General features: G+C 45.2%; 1 protein-coding gene across 1 annotated transcript; it reads left to right on the forward strand.

Annotated features, from left to right (window-relative positions):
* Positions 1 to 210: 210 nt before the first annotated feature.
* On the forward strand, positions 211 to 21,623 carry LOC118371001 (WD repeat domain phosphoinositide-interacting protein 1-like). Its single transcript, XM_052471879.1, has 12 exons — positions 211 to 615; positions 3,096 to 3,178; positions 3,740 to 3,909; positions 4,164 to 4,260; positions 4,352 to 4,449; positions 4,697 to 4,789; positions 5,408 to 5,478; positions 12,619 to 12,726; positions 13,227 to 13,391; positions 13,476 to 13,583; positions 14,600 to 14,748; positions 15,040 to 21,623. Exons 1-12 carry the CDS (start codon positions 539 to 541, stop codon positions 15,159 to 15,161), a joined length of 1,341 nt encoding a protein of 446 aa, XP_052327839.1. The 5' UTR covers positions 211 to 538; the 3' UTR covers positions 15,162 to 21,623.
* The last annotated feature ends 825 nt before the right edge of the window (positions 21,624 to 22,448 follow it).

The following is a 22,448-nucleotide window of genomic DNA, read 5'->3' on the forward strand; positions in this document are numbered from 1 at the left end:
TTCTGGACGATGCACCATGCCTTGTAGACAAAATGACCCAGCAGCACATACTGTTCGATTTGAGAAGTGCACTCCTGCTCCTCCCTCCCCGCTTTCGACCGATGACGTAACAGGCCTTAACCCAGTGCCGCGGTGCAGCATAATCGAATCCACCCAATCATATACATGTTTTGAAAAGGTTGGGCAATCTGAGTGGTGCAGAGGTAGTCTCCAAATTCCAACCAGCCAATAGAAAAGAGCACTAAAGTGACGCATCCAGCCCTCAGCTGTTTTTGTTTTTGTCTGCCTCCTGTTAACTCTAGAAGTTAGGGTTAAAACAGAATTACAAGCGCCGTGTTCTAAAATAGAAGAAACAAATAATAATTTTAGTTTCAGGATTCAAGCCATCAATTTCCAATTTGTATAGCATGTATTACATTGTAATAACTAATCTCAAGCGCATACGTGTGTAGAGGAGCTGGGTTTCGGAGTGATCGATCCGAACACAGGCCACTGAACTAGGGCAGTGGAGCAGGACAGGATAATCACTGTGGACGAGATGGAGGAACGGGAGACACCCGACGGTCCGGGAGGGCCTCAAGGCTTGATCAGCGCCTCGTTCAACCAGGACACCACGTAAGCAAGCGCCCTGTCTGCCAACTCGGGACAGTTCTAGCGTATTCAACTTGTCACACTGTTAGAAGGTTCTTCTTGCATAATCTAGGCAGCAAATCTGTATGCGTCCGTCCAGCTGTAATATGGTCTGTCTGTTGGTCTGTAGCAGATATATGTTAATGTATGAATTCTATCTTCTTACCTAACCCACTTGTGCATGTAGTTTATCAGTGTTAATACAATTGTCCCATGGTGTCTCATCAACACAGTTCCTAAGTTATAGGTTGGTACCTTGTGAAGTACGCCAACACACTACGAAGGCTTATAGATAGATGGCCAGAGAAAAGTATCCAGGCAAGATTTGACCTACAGAAGAGATACTGGTCAGCACAGCAGACTATTGTGCAAATTTGTTTTTTTTTGTCTCGGATGATGACACATGCAAGGAGTTGTGGAACTGTCATGATTTAATATTATGACAAAGGGTCTTTGGGTATTGGATCCCATGCTAGGTAACATTATGACAAAGGGTCTTTGGGTATTGGATCCCATGCTAGGTAACATTATGACAAAGGGTCTTTGGGTATTGGATCCCATGCTAGGTAACATTATGACAAAGGCTCTTTGGGTATTGGATCCCATGCTAGGTAACATTATGACAAAGGGTCTTTGGGTATTGGATCCCATGCTAGGTAAAATTATGACAAAGGGTCTTTGGGTATTGGATCCCATGCTAGGTAACATTATGACAAAGGGACTTTGGGTATTGGATCCCATTATGCTATTGGATCCCATGCTAACATTATGACAAAGGGACTTTGGGTATTGGATCCCATGCTAGGTAACATTATGACAAAGGGTCTTTGGGTATTGGATCCCATGCTAGGTAACATTATGACAAAGGGTCTGGATTGGGTAACATTATGACAAAGGGTCTTTGGGTATTGGATCCCATGCTAGGTAACATTATGACAAAGGGTCTTTGGGTATTGGATCCCATGCTAGGTAACATTATGACAAAGGGTCTTTGGGTATTGGATCCCATGCTAGGTAACATTATGACAAAGGGTCTTTGGGTATTGGATCCCATGCTAGGTAACATTATGAATGTTGGAAGTTGAGTGTGATGGAAGTTCAGTGTGAGTGATAGAGGAGCAGCCAGACACTGTTGAGCTACAGGGCGGTTACAGGTGTAGTAACAGCCAGGTGGCCAAACACACATGTTCATGTTAGATCTCTGCCATTTTCCATCATCCTCAGACATGATAAGATAAGACAAGCAGCAGTTAGGCTATATGTTGCCTGGGATAGGCCTATATGCCACTGAACCATGCACCTGTTCAACTCTGGGTAGTGGTTGCCCTCAGGCACAGATCTAGGATCAGCTCACCCTCCACATAGCGTAACCTAAACCATAAGGAGGGGAAATGTTAAACTGATATTAGATCAGTGTCTACTCTAGAATGAATATGATCCTATATCTTCCTAGTCCATCCTATTCCACCTGTTGACAGATGCCTGCCCCTCCTTTTCTCTACACAGTATCTCTGTATATGCCCATAGTGTGCTTGATTATCAGGGGTGTTTGAAGTGCCGAGGGTGATCACATGACCCGAGTCAACTCTTGCTGTGTTGACCATACAGCACACGGTGTATCCTTCATTTCCCCCTGACTGCTATATATAGCTCAGTGGGTAGTGAGGCATTTCATGTATCCCCTACATTTCCTGGTAAGCAGAGTGTGTACAAAGACTCTCCTTAGAAAACATCCTCTGCCTTTAGTGGTCCAATCAGCCTTGGTCCAATCAGCCTTTCCACTCATAAGCGTGTAGTAATTTAAGAATGCACTGAGTAAAGGTAGTAGCTGATACAGGTGTCCCGGTTAGAGAACAAGGATAGGGAGAGAGACTTTTCTCCAATCAAAGATCCATTTAATTTCCATTAATTACTTGTGTGGTTTTGATATTGGACTCACAGATAACAAAAAGATAAATGCTGGAGTTTTCTTTTTTTTACAACTGCCTGAATTGTTTGTCACTGAACTGGTTTGATTTTATTGTATGGTTTTTCCATTGTTTGTTCATTTAGTTTAAGAGGTATAGCGTGCGTAACTCTGTGTTGTTGTACTGCTTTATCTTGGCCAGGTCGCAGTTGCAAATGAGAACTTGTTCTCAACTAGCCTACCTGGTTAAATAAAGGTGTTCTCAACTAGCCTACCTGGTTAAATAAAGGTGTTCTCAACTAGCCTACCTGGTTAAATAAAGGTGAAATAAAAACAAGGTAGATGATTATTTAGATTATGGCACAACAAGTGAACATCCAGCCTATTTGGTTACATCATATTAACAAACGGTAACCTTCAAGCAAAACTTGAGAGGTGATTCTGATGAAACCATTATGGCGGTGTACAACACTACACCCCTATAGTGGATTATTAGACTACACACATAGTGGACACCATCTTGGATGTGTAACTACAGTTGGGTCTCTGTGTGTTTCAGATCTCTATCAGTGGGCACTAAGTCAGGCTACAGACTCTTCTCTGTCACCTCAGTGGACAAGATGGACTGCATCCACGAAGGAGGTGAGTGAGTGTCCTTATAGCCTGTGTGTACTGGTAGCTACAGTTAAACACCTAGCTGGTATCCTAGCACCGGGACAAAACAAACACCCAATAAGCTGTGGTCAGGTCAACTCGCATGGTTGAACAGTAGTCTTGTAACCAGAGAACAAGTTGTTCTAAGCTGACATAGCCCTCCCTCTCCCACATATGTAAACAATAGTAGAGAGCAGTGTGTTACACCATAAGCCTGTTCGCAGTAATGCATTCTGCAAGTATTTGACCAGTGTTTCATATCACAGAGAGAGGAAAGTGTGTGATCCTATGAATGTTTTAGTTTGAATGAATGATGGAATGAATGATGTAAAGTGTGTGTGTGTGTGGTGTATGTGTGTGTGTGTGTATTCTATGCGCAGTGTGTTTTATATTAGCACTTGTATGTGATTTAACCCTTCCCTCCCCCTTCCAACTTCCCTCCCTCTCCCTCCCTTTTTACAACTTCCCTCTCCCTCCCTTTTTCCCCCATTCCCCTCCCTCTCCCCTTCCCTCCCTCCCTCTCCCCTCCCCCTTCCCTCCCTCTCCCAGCGGAGTGTCCAGACGTGTACATCGTGGAGCGGTTGTTCTCCAGCAGTCTGGTGGCGGTGGTCAGTCTCTCCATGCCCCGACGTATGAACGTCTACCACTTCAAAAGGGGAACAGAGATCTGCAACTATAGCTACTCTAACAACATCCTCTCAGTCCGGCTCAACAGACAGGTAATGGACATATTCCAAACCCATTTCTCACCGCTAAACTCTTAGAAAAAAGGTGCTATCTAAAATGTTAAAGGGTTCCCCATAGGACAGCCAAAGAACCCTTTTGGAACCCTTTTTTCTAAGACTGTATACTTTGGTCAGATTGAGGCCCCATTCCAATCCAATCTCTCTCACCAATCCTGAGATCAGTTCCCATTCCAAACCTATCCCATCTTCCAGCTCTGCTGCAACGTTTCCCTGTCTGTCCCCTGTAGAGGCTGGTGGTGTGTCTGGAGGAGTCAGTCTACATCCACAACATCAAAGACATGAAGCTGCTGAAGACGCTGCTCAACACGCCCCACAACCCCTCAGGTACTGAATATGGACACAAACACACACACAATTCATCATACCCTCAACTATGCTCAGTTTCTAAACACAGACAACCCCTCCAACCCTTCAGGTCTCTGTGCCCTCTCTGTGAACCATGGTAACTCCTACCTGGCGTACCCTGGCAGTCAAACCATCGGAGAGATCATGGTCTATGACACCAACAACCTGGTAAGACCTGATATTCAAATGACTTCTGCCACCGCTACTATTCAAACCTCTGTCTGCACAGCACAACGCAGGGGGTATTCATGTTGACCCCAATGGCAGCTTGTGGGTTAGCTAGTAGAGTAGTTGGAGAGGTAGTTGAGCTGCCTTAATACTTTTGGGTACATGAAGTACAGTCATTGCATGTCACGGCTGTTGAAGTGGTCACAGGTTGATGATGTCACTAATGTGTGACCTGTGTTTTCCTCAGAGCAAGGTGACGATGATCCCAGCCCATGACAGTCCCCTGGCAGCCCTCACATTCAACGCTTCAGGAACCAAACTCGCCAGTGCCTCCGAGAGGGTGAGTCTGACTGTTCCTTTCTCTCTCGTTCTGGTTGTCTCTGCCTATCTTTCAACAGTACCTCTCTCTCTCTCTCTCTCTCTCTCTCTCTCTCTCTCTCTCTCTCTCTCTCTCTCTCTCTCTCTCTCTCTCTCTCTCTCTCTCTCTCTCTCTCTCTCTCTCTCTCTCTCTCTCTCTCTCTCTCTCTCTCTCTCTCTCTCTCTCTCTCTCTCTCTCTCTCTCTCTCTCTCTCTCTCTCTCTCTCTCTCTCTCTCTCTCTCTCTCTCTCTCTGTATATATATATAAACGCATGTATATACACATATACACTGAGTGTACACAACATTAGAACACTTACTTACACCTTTTGTCTCACCCATTCACCCTCTGAATGACACACATACACAATGCATTTCTCAACTGTCTCAAGGCTTAAAAATCCTTCTTTAACCTGTCTCCTCCCCTTCATCTACACTGGTTGAAGTGGATTTATCAAGTGGCATCAATAAGGGATCATAGTTATCACCTGGATTCACCTGGTCAGTCTGTTATGGAAAGAGCAGATGTTCCTAATGTTTTGTGTACTCAGTGTACATCTCTGTCTCCGGTTCTGTCTGATCATCTCCTCCTCCAATCCAGGGTACAGTGATCAGAGTGTTCACCATCCCAGAGGGACAGAGGCTGTTTGAGTTCCGTAGAGGGATGAAGAGGTCCGTTTATACCAGACTACAGATACTACATGTGTAGACAGACTACAGATACTACATGTGTAGACAGACTACAGATACCACAGATACTACATGTGTAGGCAGACGACAGATACTACAGATACTAAATGTGTAGACAGACTACATATACTACATGTGTAGACAGACTACATATACTACAGATACTACATGTGTAGAAAGACTACATATACTACAGATACTACATGTGTAGGCAGACTACATATACTACAGATACTACATGTGTAGACCAACTACATATACATTACATTTACATTTAAGTCATTTAGCAGACGCTCTTATCCAGAGCGACTTACAAATTGGTGCATTCACCTTATGACATCCAGTGGAACAGCCACTTTACAATAGTGCATCTAAATCTTTTAAGGGGGGGGGGATGAGAAGGATTACTTTATCCTATCCTAGGTATTCCTTAAAGAGGTGGGGTTTCAGGTGTCTCCGGAAGGTGGTGATTGACTCCGCTGTCCTGGCGTCGTGAGGGAGTTTGTTCCACCATTGGGGAGCCAGAGCAGCGAACAGTTTTGACTGGGCTGAGCGGGAACTGTACTTCCTCAGTGGTAGGGAGGCGAGCAGGCCAGAGGTGGATGAACGCAGTGCCCTTGTTTGGGTGTAGGGCCTGATCAGAGCCTGGAGGTACTGAGGTGCCGTTCCCCTCACAGCTCCGTAGGCAAGCACCATGGTCTTGTAGCGGATGCGAGCTTCAACTGGAAGCCAGTGGAGAGAGCGGAGGAGCGGGGTGACGTGAGAGAACTTGGGAAGGTTGAACACCAGACGGGCTGCGGCGTTCTGGATGAGTTGTAGGGGTTTAATGGCACAGGCAGGGAGCCCAGCCAACAGCGAGTTGCAGTAATCCAGACGGGAGATGACAAGTGCCTGGATTAGGACCTGCGCCGCTTCCTGTGTGAGACAGGGTCGTACTCTGCGGATGTTGTAGAGCATGAACCTACAGGAACGGGCCACCGCCTTGATGTTAGTTGAGAACGACAGGGTGTTGTCCAGGATCACGCCAAGGTTCTTAGCGCTCTGGGAGGAGGACACAATGGAGTTGTCAACCGTGATGGCGAGATCATGGAACGGGCAGTCCTTCCCGGGAGGAAGAGCAGCTCCGTCTTGCCGAGGTTCAGCTTGAGGTGGTGATCCGTCATCCACACTGATATGTCTGCCAGACATGCAGAGATGCGATTCGCCACCTGGTCATCAGAAGGGGGAAAGGAGAAGATTAATTGTGTGTCGTCTGCATAGCAATGATAGGAGAGACCATGTGAGGTTATGACAGAGCCAAGTGACTTGGTGTATAGCGAGAATAGGAGAGGGCCTAGAACAGAGCCCTGGGGGACACCAGTGGTGAGAGCGCGTGGTGAGGAGACAGATTCTCGCCACGCCACCTGGTAGGAGCGACCTGTCAGGTAGGACGCAATCCAAGCGTGGGCCGCGCCGGAGATGCCCAACTCGGAGAGGGTGGAGAGGAGGATCTGATGGTTCACAGTATCGAAGGCAGCCGATAGGTCTAGAAGGATGAGAGCAGAGGAGAGAGAGTTAGCTTTAGCAGTGCGGAGCGCCTCCGTGATACAGAGAAGAGCAGTCTCAGTTGAATGACTAGTCTTGAAACCTGACTGATTTGGATCAAGAAGGTCATTCTGAGAGAGATAGCGGGAGAGCTGGCCAAGGACGGCACGTTCAAGAGTTTTGGATAGAAAAGAAAGAAGGGATACTGGTCTGTAGTTGTTGACATCGGAGGGATCGAGTGTAGGTTTTTTCAGAAGGGGTGCAACTCTCGCTCTACTACATGCGTAGACAGACTACAGACTACAGATACTACATGTGTAGACAGACTACATATACTACAGATACTATATGTGTAGACAGACTACAGATACTACATGTGTAGACAGACTACAGATACTACAGATACTACATGTGTAGACAGACTACAGATACTACATGTGTAGACAGACTACAGATACTACAGATACTACATGTGTAGACAGACTACAGATACTACAGATACTACATGTGTAGACAGACTACAGATACTACATGTGTAGACAGACTACAGATACTACATGTGTAGACAGACTACAGATACTACATGTGTAGACAGACTACAGATACTACAGATACTACATGTGTAGACAGACTACAGATACTACATGTGTAGACAGACTACAGATACTACATGTGTAGACAGACTACAGATACTACATGTGTAGACAGACTACAGATACTACATGTGTAGACAGACTACAGATACTACAGACACTACAGATCAAATCAACAGTTATTTGTCACATGCACCGAACAGGTGTAGACCTTACCATGAAACGCTTACTTATAATCCCTTAACCAACAATGCCGTTTTAAGAAAATATTTACTAAATAAACTAATAAAAAAAACATGTAACACAGTAAAATAACAATAGCGAGGCTATATACAGGGGGTACCGATACCGAGTCAATGTGGAGGCTATATACAGGGGGTACCAATACCGAGTCAATGTGGAGGCTATATACAGGGGGTACCGATACCGAGTCAATGTGGAGGCTATATACAGGGGGTACCAATACCGAGTCAATGTGGAGGCTATATACAGGGGGTACCAATACCGAGTCAATGTGGAGGCTATATACAGGGGGTACCAATACCGAGTCAATGTGGAGGCTATATACAGGGGGTACCAATACCGAGTCAATGTGGAGGCTATATACAGGGGGTACCGATACCGAGTCAATGTGGAGGCTATATACAGGGGGTACCAATACCGAGTCAATGTGGAGGCTATATACAGGGGGTAGCGATACCGAGTCAATGTGGAGGCTATATACAGGGGGTACCAATACCGAGTCAATGTGGAGGCTATATACAGGGAGTACCGATACCGAGTCAATGTGGAGGCTATATACAGGGGGTAGCGATACCGAGTCAATGTGGAGGCTATATACAGGGGGTACCAATACCGAGTCAATGTGGAGGCTATATACAGGGGGTACCAATACCGAGTCAATGTGGAGGCTATATACAGGGGGTAGCGATACCGAGTCAATGTGGAGGCTATATACAGGGGGTACCGATACCTAGTCAATGTGGAGGCTATATACAGGGGGTAGCGATACCGAGTCAATTTGGAGGCTATATACAGGGGGTACCGATACCGAGTCAATGTGGAGGCTATATACAGGGGGTACCGATACCGAGTCAATGTGGAGGCTATATACAGGGGGTACCGATACCGAGTCAATGTGGAGGCTATATACAGGGGGTACCAATACCGAGTCAATGTGGAGGCTATATACAGGGGGTACCGATACCGAGTCAATGTGGAGGCTATATACAGGGGGTACCAATACCGAGTCAATGTGGAGGCTATATACAGGGGGTAGCGATACCGAGTCAATGTGGAGGCTATATACAGGGGGTACCGATACCGAGTCAATGTGGAGGCTATATACAGGGGGTACCAATACCGAGTCAATGTGGAGGCTATATACAGGGGGTACCGATACCGAGTCAATGTGGAGGCTATATACAGGGGGTACCGATACCGAGTCAATGTGGAGGCTATATACAGGGGGTACCGGTACAGAGTCAATGTGGAGGCTATATACAGGGGGTACCGATACCGAGTCAATGTGGAGGCTATATACAGGGGGTAGCGATACCGAGTCAATGTGGAGGCTATATACAGGGGGTACCGATACCGAGTCAATGTGGAGGCTATATACAGGGGGTAGCGATACCGAGTCAATGTGGAGGCTATATACAGGGTGTACCGATACCTAGTCAATGTGTGTGGGTACAGGTTAGTCGAGGTCATTTGAAGATGTAGGTAGGGGTAAAGTGACTATGCATAGATATTAAGCTTCTAAGGTGCAAGGTTGAGTACCGAATGGTAGCCGGCTAGTGAAGGCTATTTAACAGTCTGATGGCCTTGAGATAGAATATGTTTTTCAGTCTCCCTGTCACAGCTTTGATGCACCTGCACTGACCTCGTCTTCTGGATGATAGCGAGGTGAACAGGCCCTGGCTCGGGTGGTTGATGTCCTTGATGATCTTTTTGGGCTTCCTGTGACATCGGGTGCTGTAGGTGTCCTGGAGGGCAGGTAGTTTGGCCATGGTGATGTGTTGTGCAGACCGCACCACCCTCTGGAGAAACTTGTGGTTGTGGGTGGTGCAGTTGCCGTACCAGGCGGTGATATTGCCCGACAGGATGCTCTCAATTGTGCATCTGTAAATATTTGAGGGTCTTAGGAGCCAAATTTCTCCAGCCTTCTTAACCACACTGTCTGTGTGGGTGGACCATTTCAGATGGTCAGTGATGTGAACACCGAGGAACTTGAAGCTTACCACCTTCTCCACTGCGGTCCCGTCGATGTGGATAGGGGGGTGCTCCCTCTGCTGTTTCCTGAAGTCCACGATCAGCTCCTTCGTTTTGTTGATATTGAGTATGAGGTTATTTTCCTGGAAATACTCCCCCAGGGCCCTAACCTCCTCCCTGTAGGCTGTCTCGTCATAGGTGAACAGAGAGTACAGGAGGGGGCTGAGCACGCACCCTTGTGTGGCCCCAGTGTTGAGGATCAAAGTGGAGGTGATGTTTCCTATCTTCACCACCTGGGGGCAGCCTGTCAAGAAGTCCAGGACCCAGGGCCCCGAGCTTAATGATGGGCTTGGAGGGTACTATGGTGTTGAAGGCTGAGGTATAGTTAATGAACAGCATTCTGACGTAGGTATTCCTCTTGTCCAGGGCAGTGTGCAGTGCGATGGTGATTGCATCCTCTGTGGGTCTATTGGGGCGGTAAGCAAATTGAAGTGAGTCTAGGGTGTCAGGTAAGGTAGAGGTGAAATTATCCTTAATTAGCCTCTCAAAGTACTTAATGATGACAGAAGAGGGTGCTATGGGGCGATAGTCACTTTGTTCTGTTACCTTTGCTTTCTTGGGTACAGGAACAATGGAGGACATCTTGAAGCAAGTCGGATTGTAGTGTCTGTGGTATCTGTAGTCTGTCTACACATGTAGTGTCTGTAATTATATGTAGTGCCTGTAGTGTCTGTGTCTGTTGTATCTGTAGTGTCCCCTTCTGAGGGGGAAAAGGCGTTGTCGTGCCCTCTTCACAACTTTCTTGGTGTGTTTGGACACTACATGTGTAGACAGACTACAGATACTACAGACACTACTGTTACTAAACTCAGAAAAAAAAGAAATGTCCTCTCACTGTCAACTGTGTTTATTTTCAGACTTTTCAACTTGTGTAAATATTTGTATGAACAAAACAAGATTCAACAACTGAGACATAAACTGAACAAGTTTCACAGACATGTGACTAACAGAAATTTAACAATGTGTCCCTGAACAAAGGGGGGGTCAAAATCAAAAGTAACAGTCGGTATCTGGTGTGGCCACCAGCTGCATTAAGTACTGCACTGTATCTCCTCCTCATGGACTGCACCAGATTTGCCCGTTCTTGCTGTGAGATGTTACCCCACTCTTCTACCAAGGCATCTGGAAGTTTCTGGGGGGAATGGCCCTAGCCCTCACTCTCTGATCCAACAGGTCCCAGATGTGCTCAATGGGATTGAGATCCGGGCTCTTCACTGGTCATGGCAGAACACTGACATTCTTGTCTTGCAGGAAATCACGCACAGAACAAGCAGCATGGCTGGTGGCATTGTCATGCTGGAGGGTCCTGTCAGGATGAGTCTGCAGGAAGGGTACCACATGAGGGAGGAGGATGTCTTCCCTGTAACGCACAGCGTTGAGATTGCCTGCCATCTCAGTCCGATGATGCAGTGACACACCGCCCCAGACCATGACGGACCCTCCACCTCCAAATTGATCCCGCTCCAGAGTACATGTCTCTGTGTAATGCTCATTCCTTCGACGATAAACGCGAATCCGACCATCAGCTCTAGTGAGACAAAACCGCGACTCGTCAGTGAAGAGCACTTTTTGCCAGTCCTGTCTGGTCAAGCGACAGTGGGTTTGTGCCCATAGGCGACGTTGTTGCCGGTGATGTCTGGTGAGGACCTGCCTTATAACAGGCCTACAAGCCCTCAGTCCAGCCTCTTTCTACCTGTTACTGATGGAGGGATTGTGTGTTCCTGGTGTAACTCGGGCCGTTGTTGTTGCCATCCTGTACCTGTCCCACAGGTGTTATGTTCGGATGTACCAATCCTGTGCAGGTGTTGTTACACGTGGTCTGCCCCTGCGAGGACGATCAGCTGTCCGTCCTGTCTCCCTGTACTGTAGCGCTGTCTTAGGCGTCTCACATACGGACATTGCAATTTATTGCCCTGGCCACATCTGCAGTCCTCATGCCTCCTTGCAGCATGCCTATGGCACGTTCACGCAGATGAGCAGGGACCCTGGGCATCTTTCTTTTGGTGTTATTCAGAGTCAGTAGAAAGGCCTCTTTAGTGTCCTAAGTTTTCATAACTGTGACCTTAATTGCCTACTGTCTGTAAGCTGTTAGTATCTTAATGACCGTTCCACAGGTGCATGTTCATTAATTGTTTATGGTTCACTGAACAAGCACGGGAAACAGTGTTTAAACCCTTTACAATGAAGATCTGTGAAGTTATTTGGATTTTTACAAATGATCTTTGGAAGACAGGGTCCTGAAAAGGGGATGTTTCTTTTTTTGCTGAGTTTGTGTAGACCGACTACAGATATTGCAGACACTGCAGATATTAGACACCACATACACTACAGATACTACATACACTGCAGATATTACAGACACTACATACACTACAGATACTACATACACTGCTGATATTAGACACCACATACACTACAGATACTACATACAATGCAGATATTACAGACACTACATACACTACAGATACTACATACACTGCAGATATTACAGACACTACATACACTACAGATACTACATACACTGCAGATATTACAGACACTACAGATATTACTGATAATACAGAACAGACACAACATGTGTAGACAGAATACAGATATGACAGACACAGATACGACAGACACAACAGGTACTACATGTGTAGACAGACTACAGAACGATTCCAAGGTATTGTAGTGGTAGTTTTGGTATCTTGCGGGATGATCACTCTTACCATGTGTGTCTGTGTCTCAGGTATGTGAGTATCAGCTCGTTGTCCTTTAGTTCAGATGCACAGTTCCTCTGTGCCTCCAGCAACACAGAGACGGTCCATATCTTCAAACTGGAACAGCACAGCCCCAGGTACTCACTGTTTACTCTCCAGATTTTGTTGTGTTGATCGTCTTACGACTTGTCCCTTTCTGGTCCTCAGTGGCGAGTTGTCAGGTGTGTTCATGTTTTATGTTAGTTTGGTCTCTGTAGTCAGTCAGGAAGAGCAGTGTGATTGACTCCTGCCTGTCTCCTCTGCCTGTCTCCTCTGCCTGTCTCCCCTGCCTGTCTCCCCTGCCTGTCTCCCCTGCCTGTCTCCCCTGCCTGTCTCCCCTGCCTGTCTCCTCTGCCTGTCTCCCCTGCCTGTCTCCCCTGCCTGTCTCCCCTGCCTGTCTGCCTGTCTCCTCTGCCTCCTCTGCCTGTCTCCCCTGCCTGTCTCCCCTGCCTGTCTCCTCTGCCTGTCTCCTCTGCCTGTCTCCTCTGCCTGTCTCCCCTGCCTCCCTGCCTGTCTCCCCTGCCTGTCTCCCCTGCCTGTCTCCTCTGCCTGTCTCCTCTGCCTGTCTCCCCTGCCTGTCTCCTCTGCCGGTCTCTAGTCGAGATGGCGAGTCTCCTACGTGGGGTGCCTACGTGGGGAAGATGTTCACAGCAGCCAGCACCTACCTTCCCTCCCAGGTCTCTGACATGATGCACCAAGACCGGGCCTTTGCCACCGTACGACTCAACATGTTCGGACTCAAGAACGTATGCGCCTTGTCCACGTAAGTTTGTGTGTTTGCGGGGGGATGCAGGGCGGGATGGTGTGTCACTTTATTTTACAGTCCTATTACTTGCTATATTTTCAGGGTTCAGAAGCTACCTCGGCTGCTGGTGGCATCATCAGATGGACATCTCTACATCTATAACATTGACCCACAGGACGGAGGAGAGTGTGTTCTGGTCAGGAAACACAGGTGAGGGACTGGGTTCTGGTCAGGAAACACAGGTGAGGGACTGGATTCTGGTCAGGAAACACAGGTGAGGGACTGGGTTCTGGTCAGGAAACACAGGTGAGGGACTGGGTTCTGGTCAGAAAACACAGGTGAGGGACTGGGTTCTGGTCAGGAAACACAGGTGAGGGACTGGATTCTGGTCAGGAAACACAGGTGAGGGACTGGATTCTGGTCAGGAAACACAGGTGAGGGACTGGGTTCTGGTCAGGAAACACAGGTGAGGGACTGGGTTCTGGTCAGGAAACACAGGTGAGGGACTGGGTTCTGGTCAGAAAACACAGGTGAGGGACTGGGTTCTGGTCAGGAAACACAGGTGAGGGACTGGGTTCTGGTCAGGAAACACAGGTGAGGGACTGGGTTCTGGTCAGGAAACACAGGTGAGGGACTGGGTTCTGGTCAGGAAACACAGGTGAGGGACTGGATTCTGGTCAGGAAACACAGGTGAGGGACTGGGTTCTGGTCAGGAAACACATGTGAGGGACTGGGTTCTGGTCAGAAAACACAGGTGAGGGACTGGGTTCTGGTCAGGAAACACTGGTGAGGGACTGGATTCTGGTCAGGAAACACAGGTGAGGGACTGGGTTCTGGTCAGGAAACACAGGTGAGGGACTGGGTTCTGGTCAGAAAACACAGGTGGGGGACTGGGATCTGGTCAGAAAACACAGGTGAGGGACTGGGTTCTGGTCAGAAAACACAGGTGGGGGACTGGGATCTGGTCAGAAAACACAGGTGGGGGACTGGGATCTGTGTGTGTGAGCCTCAGAGTTGGGGTCAATAACATTTCAATTCCAGTCCATTCAGGAAGCAAAATGACATTCCAATTAATTTCAATGCTTTTCAATGAGGGAAATGTGGAATTTTATTTACTTTCTGAATTGACTGGAATTGAAATGGAACTGACCCTGGTGAGCATATGTGTGTGCATAAGCATGTTTGTATATGTGCGTGAACTCAGGCTCTCTTTGTGTTTTCTCCAGGCTATTTGAAGGAGATGAGGCGCCACAGGAAGCACAACAGGAAGAGAAGGAGTCAGAGGATGGAAGGTCCCTCCCACCGTCAACCAGCCCATCATACGCTGCCACTGTGTCCCTCCCCTCGACTGCACCCTCTTCTACCACTCTCACAGGTAATGTGTGTGGTTTGCTTCATGAATGTAGTATGTCTTACCTTGTGTGATTAAGGACTTTTTTCAATCCGTATCACAGAATTTTAGCTTTACTGCGTGATTGAAATTTAAGGAAATGTTCCCGCTTTAGCGGAAACTGCATCACGGTAAACGCTGCATATGTCGGCTCAATTGGAAAATGACCTTTAAATGTGTGTTGTGGAATCTGTAAATCTTCAGCTTTATAGACTGAATACAGTCCTTAGTCTGGTGACGTGCCCTGTAATCTCTCTTCTTCTATCCTCTTCCCAGGCTACTCAGAGGATGGAGGGGCTGAGAAAGGGGATGTGATCCCTGAACATGAGTTTGCAGAGGGACCCGTCTGTCTGGATGATGAGAATGAGTTTCCTCCCGTCATCAAACAGACCAACTGACCCACCACTTCCCTGGAACCAATCAACTGGAGCCATTCACGCAAGAAGGAAGTATATCAGTGTTAAGAGAACCCCCCACCCCATGTCCCCACCGATCAAATGGGAGAAATGTAGATGCCACAGTGTTGATTGGTTACTCTAATGTGCCATTCAGAAGTAGAGTGTGGCTAGATAGTGGACCCGTCTCTGTACATTGTCTTATACCTGGAACTAAAGGTCAGTATGAATACAATTTAAATCCATTTCCTAACTATCAGAAGGGAAGCAGGTCTGGGCTATGAATTTGTAGCCTTCCTCTAGTCTAATATTAACCAATATTTAACCTGGTTAAAAATGGACTTTAATATTGAATTGCAATCATATATTGAGAAGTGCTCTTTACTTTTATAACCTGTTTAGTATCATTTAGTGATTTATAACACTGACTGGATAGTGGGGTCCGAGTCGTACTCTGCTGCTTGATGCAGATTGGCTAGAACCCAGTGTAGGGTGGAAGAGGGCAGAGAGGGGCACAGGCAGAGTGCGTCTTATCAGTGGGCTATAGCTGTGCCACACCCCGAGAGAGAAGAGGGTGAGAGAAAGAGAGGGGATGGTGGAATAGAGAAGGAGAGAGATGGCGTTCTATCATATGTCTTGAGGTGATGTTTTTGAACTTATCTCTAGAAAAAAGGTGGGAGGAATAATAAAATACTGATAATGTGAAAAAGTTGATTAATAGTATTGTAGATCCTTACAGGTCCTTTTATTTCACTGATAAAATTATTAACACCATTGACTAAATAATGTTGAATATTGTAAAATTTCAGACATGACGTAGATGTTTTTATTTGTAAAAAATAATGTTGACTTGTACTAAATATTATTTTGGAATATGAAATTACAATTATTAATCAATGCATTAGACCTACGGTAATTAAGTGAAGGTCTTGGCGGAAAGTAGATTTTTATTGTTTGTGTATAATGTGTATGTATATATTATATGTGTATATGTGTGTGTGTGTATATATATACAGTTGAAGTCGAAAGTTTACAAACACTTAGGTCGGAGTCATTAAAACTTGTTTTTCAACCACTCCACAAATTTCTTGTTAACAAACTATAGTTTTGGCAAGTCGGCTAGGACATCTACTTTGTGCATGACAAGTTATTTTTCCAACAATTGTTTAGACAGATTATTTCACTTATATTTCACTGTATCACAATTCCAGTGGGTCAGAAGTTTACATACACTAAGTTGACTGTGCCTTTAAATAGCTTGGAAAATTGCAGAAAAATATGTCATGGCTTTAGAAGCTTCTGATGGGCTAATTGACATCATTTGAGTCAATTGGAGGTGTACTTGTGGGTGTATTTCAAGGCCTACCTTCAAACTCAGTGCCTCTTTGCTTGACATCATGGGAAAATCAAAAGAAATCCGCCAAGACCTCAGAAAAAATATTGAAGACCTCCACAAGTCTGGTTCATCCATGGGGAGCAATTTCCAAATGCCTGAAGGTACCACGTTCATCTGTACAAACAATAGTATGCAAGTATAAACACCATGGGAACACGCAGCTGTCATACTACTCAGGAAGGAGAAGCGTTCTGTCTTCTAGAGATGAATGTACTTTGGTGCGAATAGTGCAAATCAATCCCAGAACAACAGCAAAGGACCTTGTGAAGATGCTGGAGGAAACCGTTACAAAAGTATCTATATCCACAGTAAAACGATTCCGAATCGACATTACCTGAAAGGCCGCTCAGCAAGGAAGAAGCCACTGCTCCAAACCCGCCATAAAAAAGCCAGACTACGGTTTGCAAATGCACATGGGGACAAAGATCGTACTTTTTGGAGAAATGTCCTCTGGTCTGATGAAACAAAAATAGAACTGTTTGGCCATAATGACCATTGTTATGTTTGGAGGACGAAGGGGGAGGATTGCAAGCCGAAGAACACCATCCCAACCGTGAAGCATGGGGGTGGCAGCATCATGTTGTGGGGGTGCTTTGCTGCAGGAGGGGCTGGTACACTAAACAAAATCGATGGCATCATGAGGTAGGAAAATTATGTGGAAATATTGAAGCAACATCTGAAGATAGTCAGGAAGTTAAAACTTGGTTGCAAATGCCTCTTCCAAATGGACAATGACCCCAAGCATACTTCCAAAGTTGTGGCAAAATGGCTTAAGGACAACAAAGTCAAGGTATTGGAGTGGCCATCACAAAGCCCTGACCTCAATCCTATAGAAAATTTGTGGGCAGAACTGAAAAAGCGTGTGCGAGCAAGGAGGCCTACAAACAATGACTCAGTTTCACCAGCTCTGTCAGGAGGAATGGGCCAAAATTCACCCAACTTATTGTGGGAAGCTTGTGGAAGGATACCCGAAATGTTTGACCAAAGTTAAACAATTTAAAGGCAATGCTACCAAATACTAATTAAGTGTATGTACATTTCTGACCCATTGGGAAATAAATCATTCTCTCTACTATTATTCTGACATTTCACATTCTTAAAATAAAGTGGTGATTCTAAGACATGGAATTTTTACTAGGATTAAATGTCAGGAATTGTGAAAAACTGAGTTTAAATGTATTTGGCTAAGGTGTATGTAAATTTCCGACTTCAACTGTACGCATGTATGTATGTATATATATATATATACAGTGCCTTGCGAAAGTATTTGGCCCCCTTGAACTTTGCGACCTTTTGCCACATTTCAGGCTTCAAACATAAAGATATAAAACTGTATTTTTTTGTGAAGAATCAACAACAAGTGGGACACAATCATGAAGTGGAACAACATTTATTGGATATTTAAAACTTTTTTAACAAATCAAAAACTGAAAAATTGGACGTGCAAAATGATTCAGCCCCTTTACTTTCAGTGCAGCATACTCTCTCCAGAAGTTCAGTGAGGATCTCTGAATGATCCAATGTTGACCTAAATGACTAATGATGATAAATACAATCCACCTGTGTGTAATCAAGTCTCCGTATAAATGCACCTGCACTGTGATAGTCTCAGAGGTTCGTTAAAAGCGCAGAGAGCATCATGAAGAACAAGGAACACACCGGGCAGGTCCGAGATACTGTTGTGAAGAAGTTTAAAGCCGGATTTGGATACAAAAATATTTCCCAAGCTTTAAACATCCCAAGGAGCACTGTGCAAGCGATAATATTGAAATGGAAGGAGTATCAGACCACTGCAAATCTACCAAGACCTGGCCGTCCCTCTAAACTTTCAGCTCATACAAGGAGAAGACTGATCAGAGATGCAGCCAAGAGGCACATGATCACTCTGGATGAACTGCAGAGATCTACAGCTGAGGTGGGAGACTCTGTCCATAGGACAACAATCAGTCTTATATTGCACAAATCTGGCCTTTATGGAAGAGTGGCAAGAAGAAAGCCATTTCTTAAGATATCCATAAAAAGTGTTGTTTAAAGTTTTCCACAAGCCACCTGGGAGACACACCAAACATGTGGAAGAAGGTGCTCTGGTCAGATGAAACCAAAATGGAACTTTTTGGCAACAATGCAAAACGTTATGTTTGGCGTAAAAGCAACACAGCCCATCACCCTGAACCCACCATCCCCACTGTCAAACACAGTGGTGGCAGCATCATGGTTTGGGCCTGCTTTTCTTCAGCAGGGACAGGGAAGATTGTTAAATGTGATGGGAAGATGGATGGAGCCAAATACAGGACCATTCTGGAAGAAAACCTGATGGAGTCTGGGACGGAGATTTGTCTTCCAACAAGACAATGATCCAAAACATAAAGCAAAATCTACAATGGAATGGTTAAAAAATAAACATATCCAGGTGTTAGAATGGCCAAGTCAATGTCCAGACCTGAATCCAATCGAGAATCTGTGGAAAGAACTGAAAACTGCTGTTCACAAATGCTCTCCATCCAACCTCACTGAACTCAAGCTGTTTTGCAAGGAGGAATGGGAAAAAATTTCAGTTTCTCGATGTGCAAAACTGATAGAGACATACCCCAAGCGACTTACAGCTGTAATCACAGCAAAAGGTGGCGCTACAAAGTATTAACTTAAGGGGGCTGAATAATTTTGCACGCCCAATTTGTCAGTTTTTGATTTTTTTGATTCGTTAAAAAAGTTTGAAATATCCAATAAATGTCGTTCCACTTCATAATTGTGTCCCACTTGTTGTTGATTCTTCACAAAAAAATACAGTTTTATATCTTTATGTTTGAAGCCTGAAATGTGGCAAAAGGTCGCAAAGTTCAAGGGGGACGAATACTTTCGCAAGGCACTGTATATACACACACATGTATATATACAGTGGGGAGATCAAGTATTTGAAACACTGCCGATTTTGCAGGTTTTCCTACTTACAAAGCATGTAGAGGTCTGTAATTTATTCATGGGTACACTTCAACTGTGAGAGTCGGAATCTAAAACAAAACAACAGAAAATCACACTGTATGATTTTTAAGTAATTAATTTGCATTTTATTGCATGACATAAGTATTTGATCACCTACCAACCAGTAAGAATTCCGGCACTCACAGACCTGTTAGTTTTTCTTTAAGAAGCCCTCCTGTTCTCCACTCATTACCTGTATTAACTGCACCTGTTTGAACGTGTTACCTGTATAAAAGACACCTGTCAAACAGACTGCAACCTCTCCACAATGGCCAAGACCAGAGAGGGTGTAAGGACATCAGGGATAGAATTGTAGACCTGCACAAGGCTGGGATGGGCTACAGGACAATAGGCAAGCAGCTTGGTGAGAAGGCAACAACTGTTGGCGCAATTATTCGAAAATGGAAGAAGTTCAAGAAGACTGTCAATCACCCTCGGTCTGGGGCTCAAATCAAATCAAATGTATTTATATAGCCCTTCGTACATCAGCTGATATCTCAAAGTGCTGTACAGAAACCCAGCCTAAAACCCAAAACAGCAAGCAATGCAGGTGTAGAAGCACGGTGGCTAGGAAAAACTCCCTAGAAAGGCCATAACCTCGGAAGAAACCTAGAGAGGAACCAGACTATGTGGGGTGGCCAGTCCTCTGCTGGCTGTGCCGGGTGGAGATTATAACAGAACATGGCCAAGATGTTGAAATGTTCATAAATGACCAGCATGGTCCAATAATAATAAGGCAGAACAGTTGAAACTGGAGCAGCAGCACGGCCAGGTGGACTGGGGACAGCAAGGAGTCATCATGTCAGGTAGTCCTGAGGCATGGTCCTAGGGCTCAGGTCCTCCGAGAGAGAGAAAGAAAGAGAGAATTAGAGAGAGCACACTTAAATTCACACAGGACACCGAATAGGACAGGAGAAGTACTCCAGATATAACAAACTGACCCTAGCCCCCCGACACATAAACGACTGCAGCATAAATACTGGAGGCTGAGACAGGATGGGTCAGGAGTTTGCCAATGACCATCTGGATGATCCAGAGGAGGAATGGGAGAAGGTCATGTGGTCTGATGATACAAAAATTGAGCTTTTTGGTCTAAACTCCACTCGCTGTGTTTGGAGGAAGAAGAAGGATGAGTACAACCCCAAGAACACCATTCCAACCGTGAAGCATGGAGGTGGAAACATCATTCTTTGGGGATGCTTTTCTGCAAAGGGGGCAGGACGACTGCACCGTATTGAGGGGAGGATGGATGGGGCCATGTATCGCGAGATCTTGGCCAACAACCTCCTTCCCTCAGTAAGAGCATTGAAGATGGGTCATGGCTGGGTCTTCCAGCATGACAACGACCCGAAACACACAGCCAGGGCAACTAAGGAGTGGCTCCGTAAGAAGCATCTCAAGGTCCTGGAGTGGCCTAGCCAGTCTCCAGATCTGAACCCAATAGAAAATCTTTGGAGGGAGCTGAAAGTCTGTAGTGCCCAGTGACAGCCCTGAAATCTGAAGGATCTGGAGAAGGTCTGTATGGAGGAGTGGGCCAAAATCCCTGCTGCAGTGTGTGAAAACCTGGTCAAGAACTACAGGAAATGTATGATCTCTGAAATTGCAAACAAAGATTTCTGTACCAAATATTAAGTTCTGCTTTTCTGATGTATCAAATACTTATGTAATGCAATAAAATGCAAATTAATTACTTAAAAATCATACAATGTGATTTTCTGGATTTTTGTTTTAGATTCCGTCTCTCACAGTTGAAGTGTACCTATGATAAAAATGACAGACCTCTACATGCTTTGTAAGTTGGAAAACCTGAAAAATCGGCAGTGTATCAAATACTTGTTTTCCCCACTGTACATACATACATACATACATACATACATACATACATACATACATACATACATACATACATACATACATACATACATACATACATACATACATGTTATGTGTGTGTATGTATGTAAACAGTATGCCTATTGTTATTACCTTGTGACTGATTTGCCAAAGGGTGGAGCTTTGAGAACACTAATGTTCTTTTGAAGTTTTGATTTAAGATTTTAAACCACAAATTAAAGGGAATGTGAATCAAACAAGTCTCCTGTGTTTAATTTCATTGAAATGTCTCAGGTTAAAGTGAAGTTAACCTTGGAAGAAAGCTCTTTGTCGAATTAAATTAAACCCAGCTATTAGTGGGACAAACTACACTTGTCTTAGGTCAGTGTGTATTGGCAATTTCATCCTACTTATTGCGTTGTCATATACTCCCCACAAGAGAGGAGTATACCCAACCCAGTGCAACCCAGAAGCCTCAGTGGTATTACTGTACAAGAAGTCTGTGTACAGGAAAACACTGTTAATATTGTGAATAATATTGTGAATATTGTTTTCACCTCTTGGTGATGTCATTCGGAAACATAATGTTAACTTTCACTGCTATGCGGATGACACAGAGCTGTACATTTCGATGAAACATGTTGAAGCCCCAATATTGCCCAAGCTAGAAGCCTGTGTTTCAAACATATTTTACCTTTATTTAACTAGGCAAGTCAGTTAAGAACAAATTCTTATTTTCAATGATGGCCTAGGAACAGTGGGTTAACTGCCTGTTCAGGGGCAGAACGACAGATTTGTACCTTGTCAGCTCAGGGGTTTGAACTTGCAACCTCCCGGTTACTAGTCCAACGCTCTAACCACTAGGCTACCCTGCCGCCCCCATAAGGTGGATGGCTGCAAATGTTCTACTTTTAAACTCGGACAAAACAGAGATGCTTGTTCTAGGTCCCAAGAAACAAAGAGATCCTTAGTGGGTCGTACCTCATGTCCTATTATGACTTGCTCTGATCACTCCTTAGTGGGTCGTACCTCATGTCCTGTTATGACTAGCTCTGATCACTCCTTAGTGGGTCGTACCTCAT

The sequence above is a fragment of the Oncorhynchus keta genome, chromosome 2 (genome assembly GCF_023373465.1).
Source record: "Oncorhynchus keta strain PuntledgeMale-10-30-2019 chromosome 2, Oket_V2, whole genome shotgun sequence".
Lineage (NCBI taxonomy): Eukaryota > Metazoa > Chordata > Actinopteri > Salmoniformes > Salmonidae > Oncorhynchus > Oncorhynchus keta.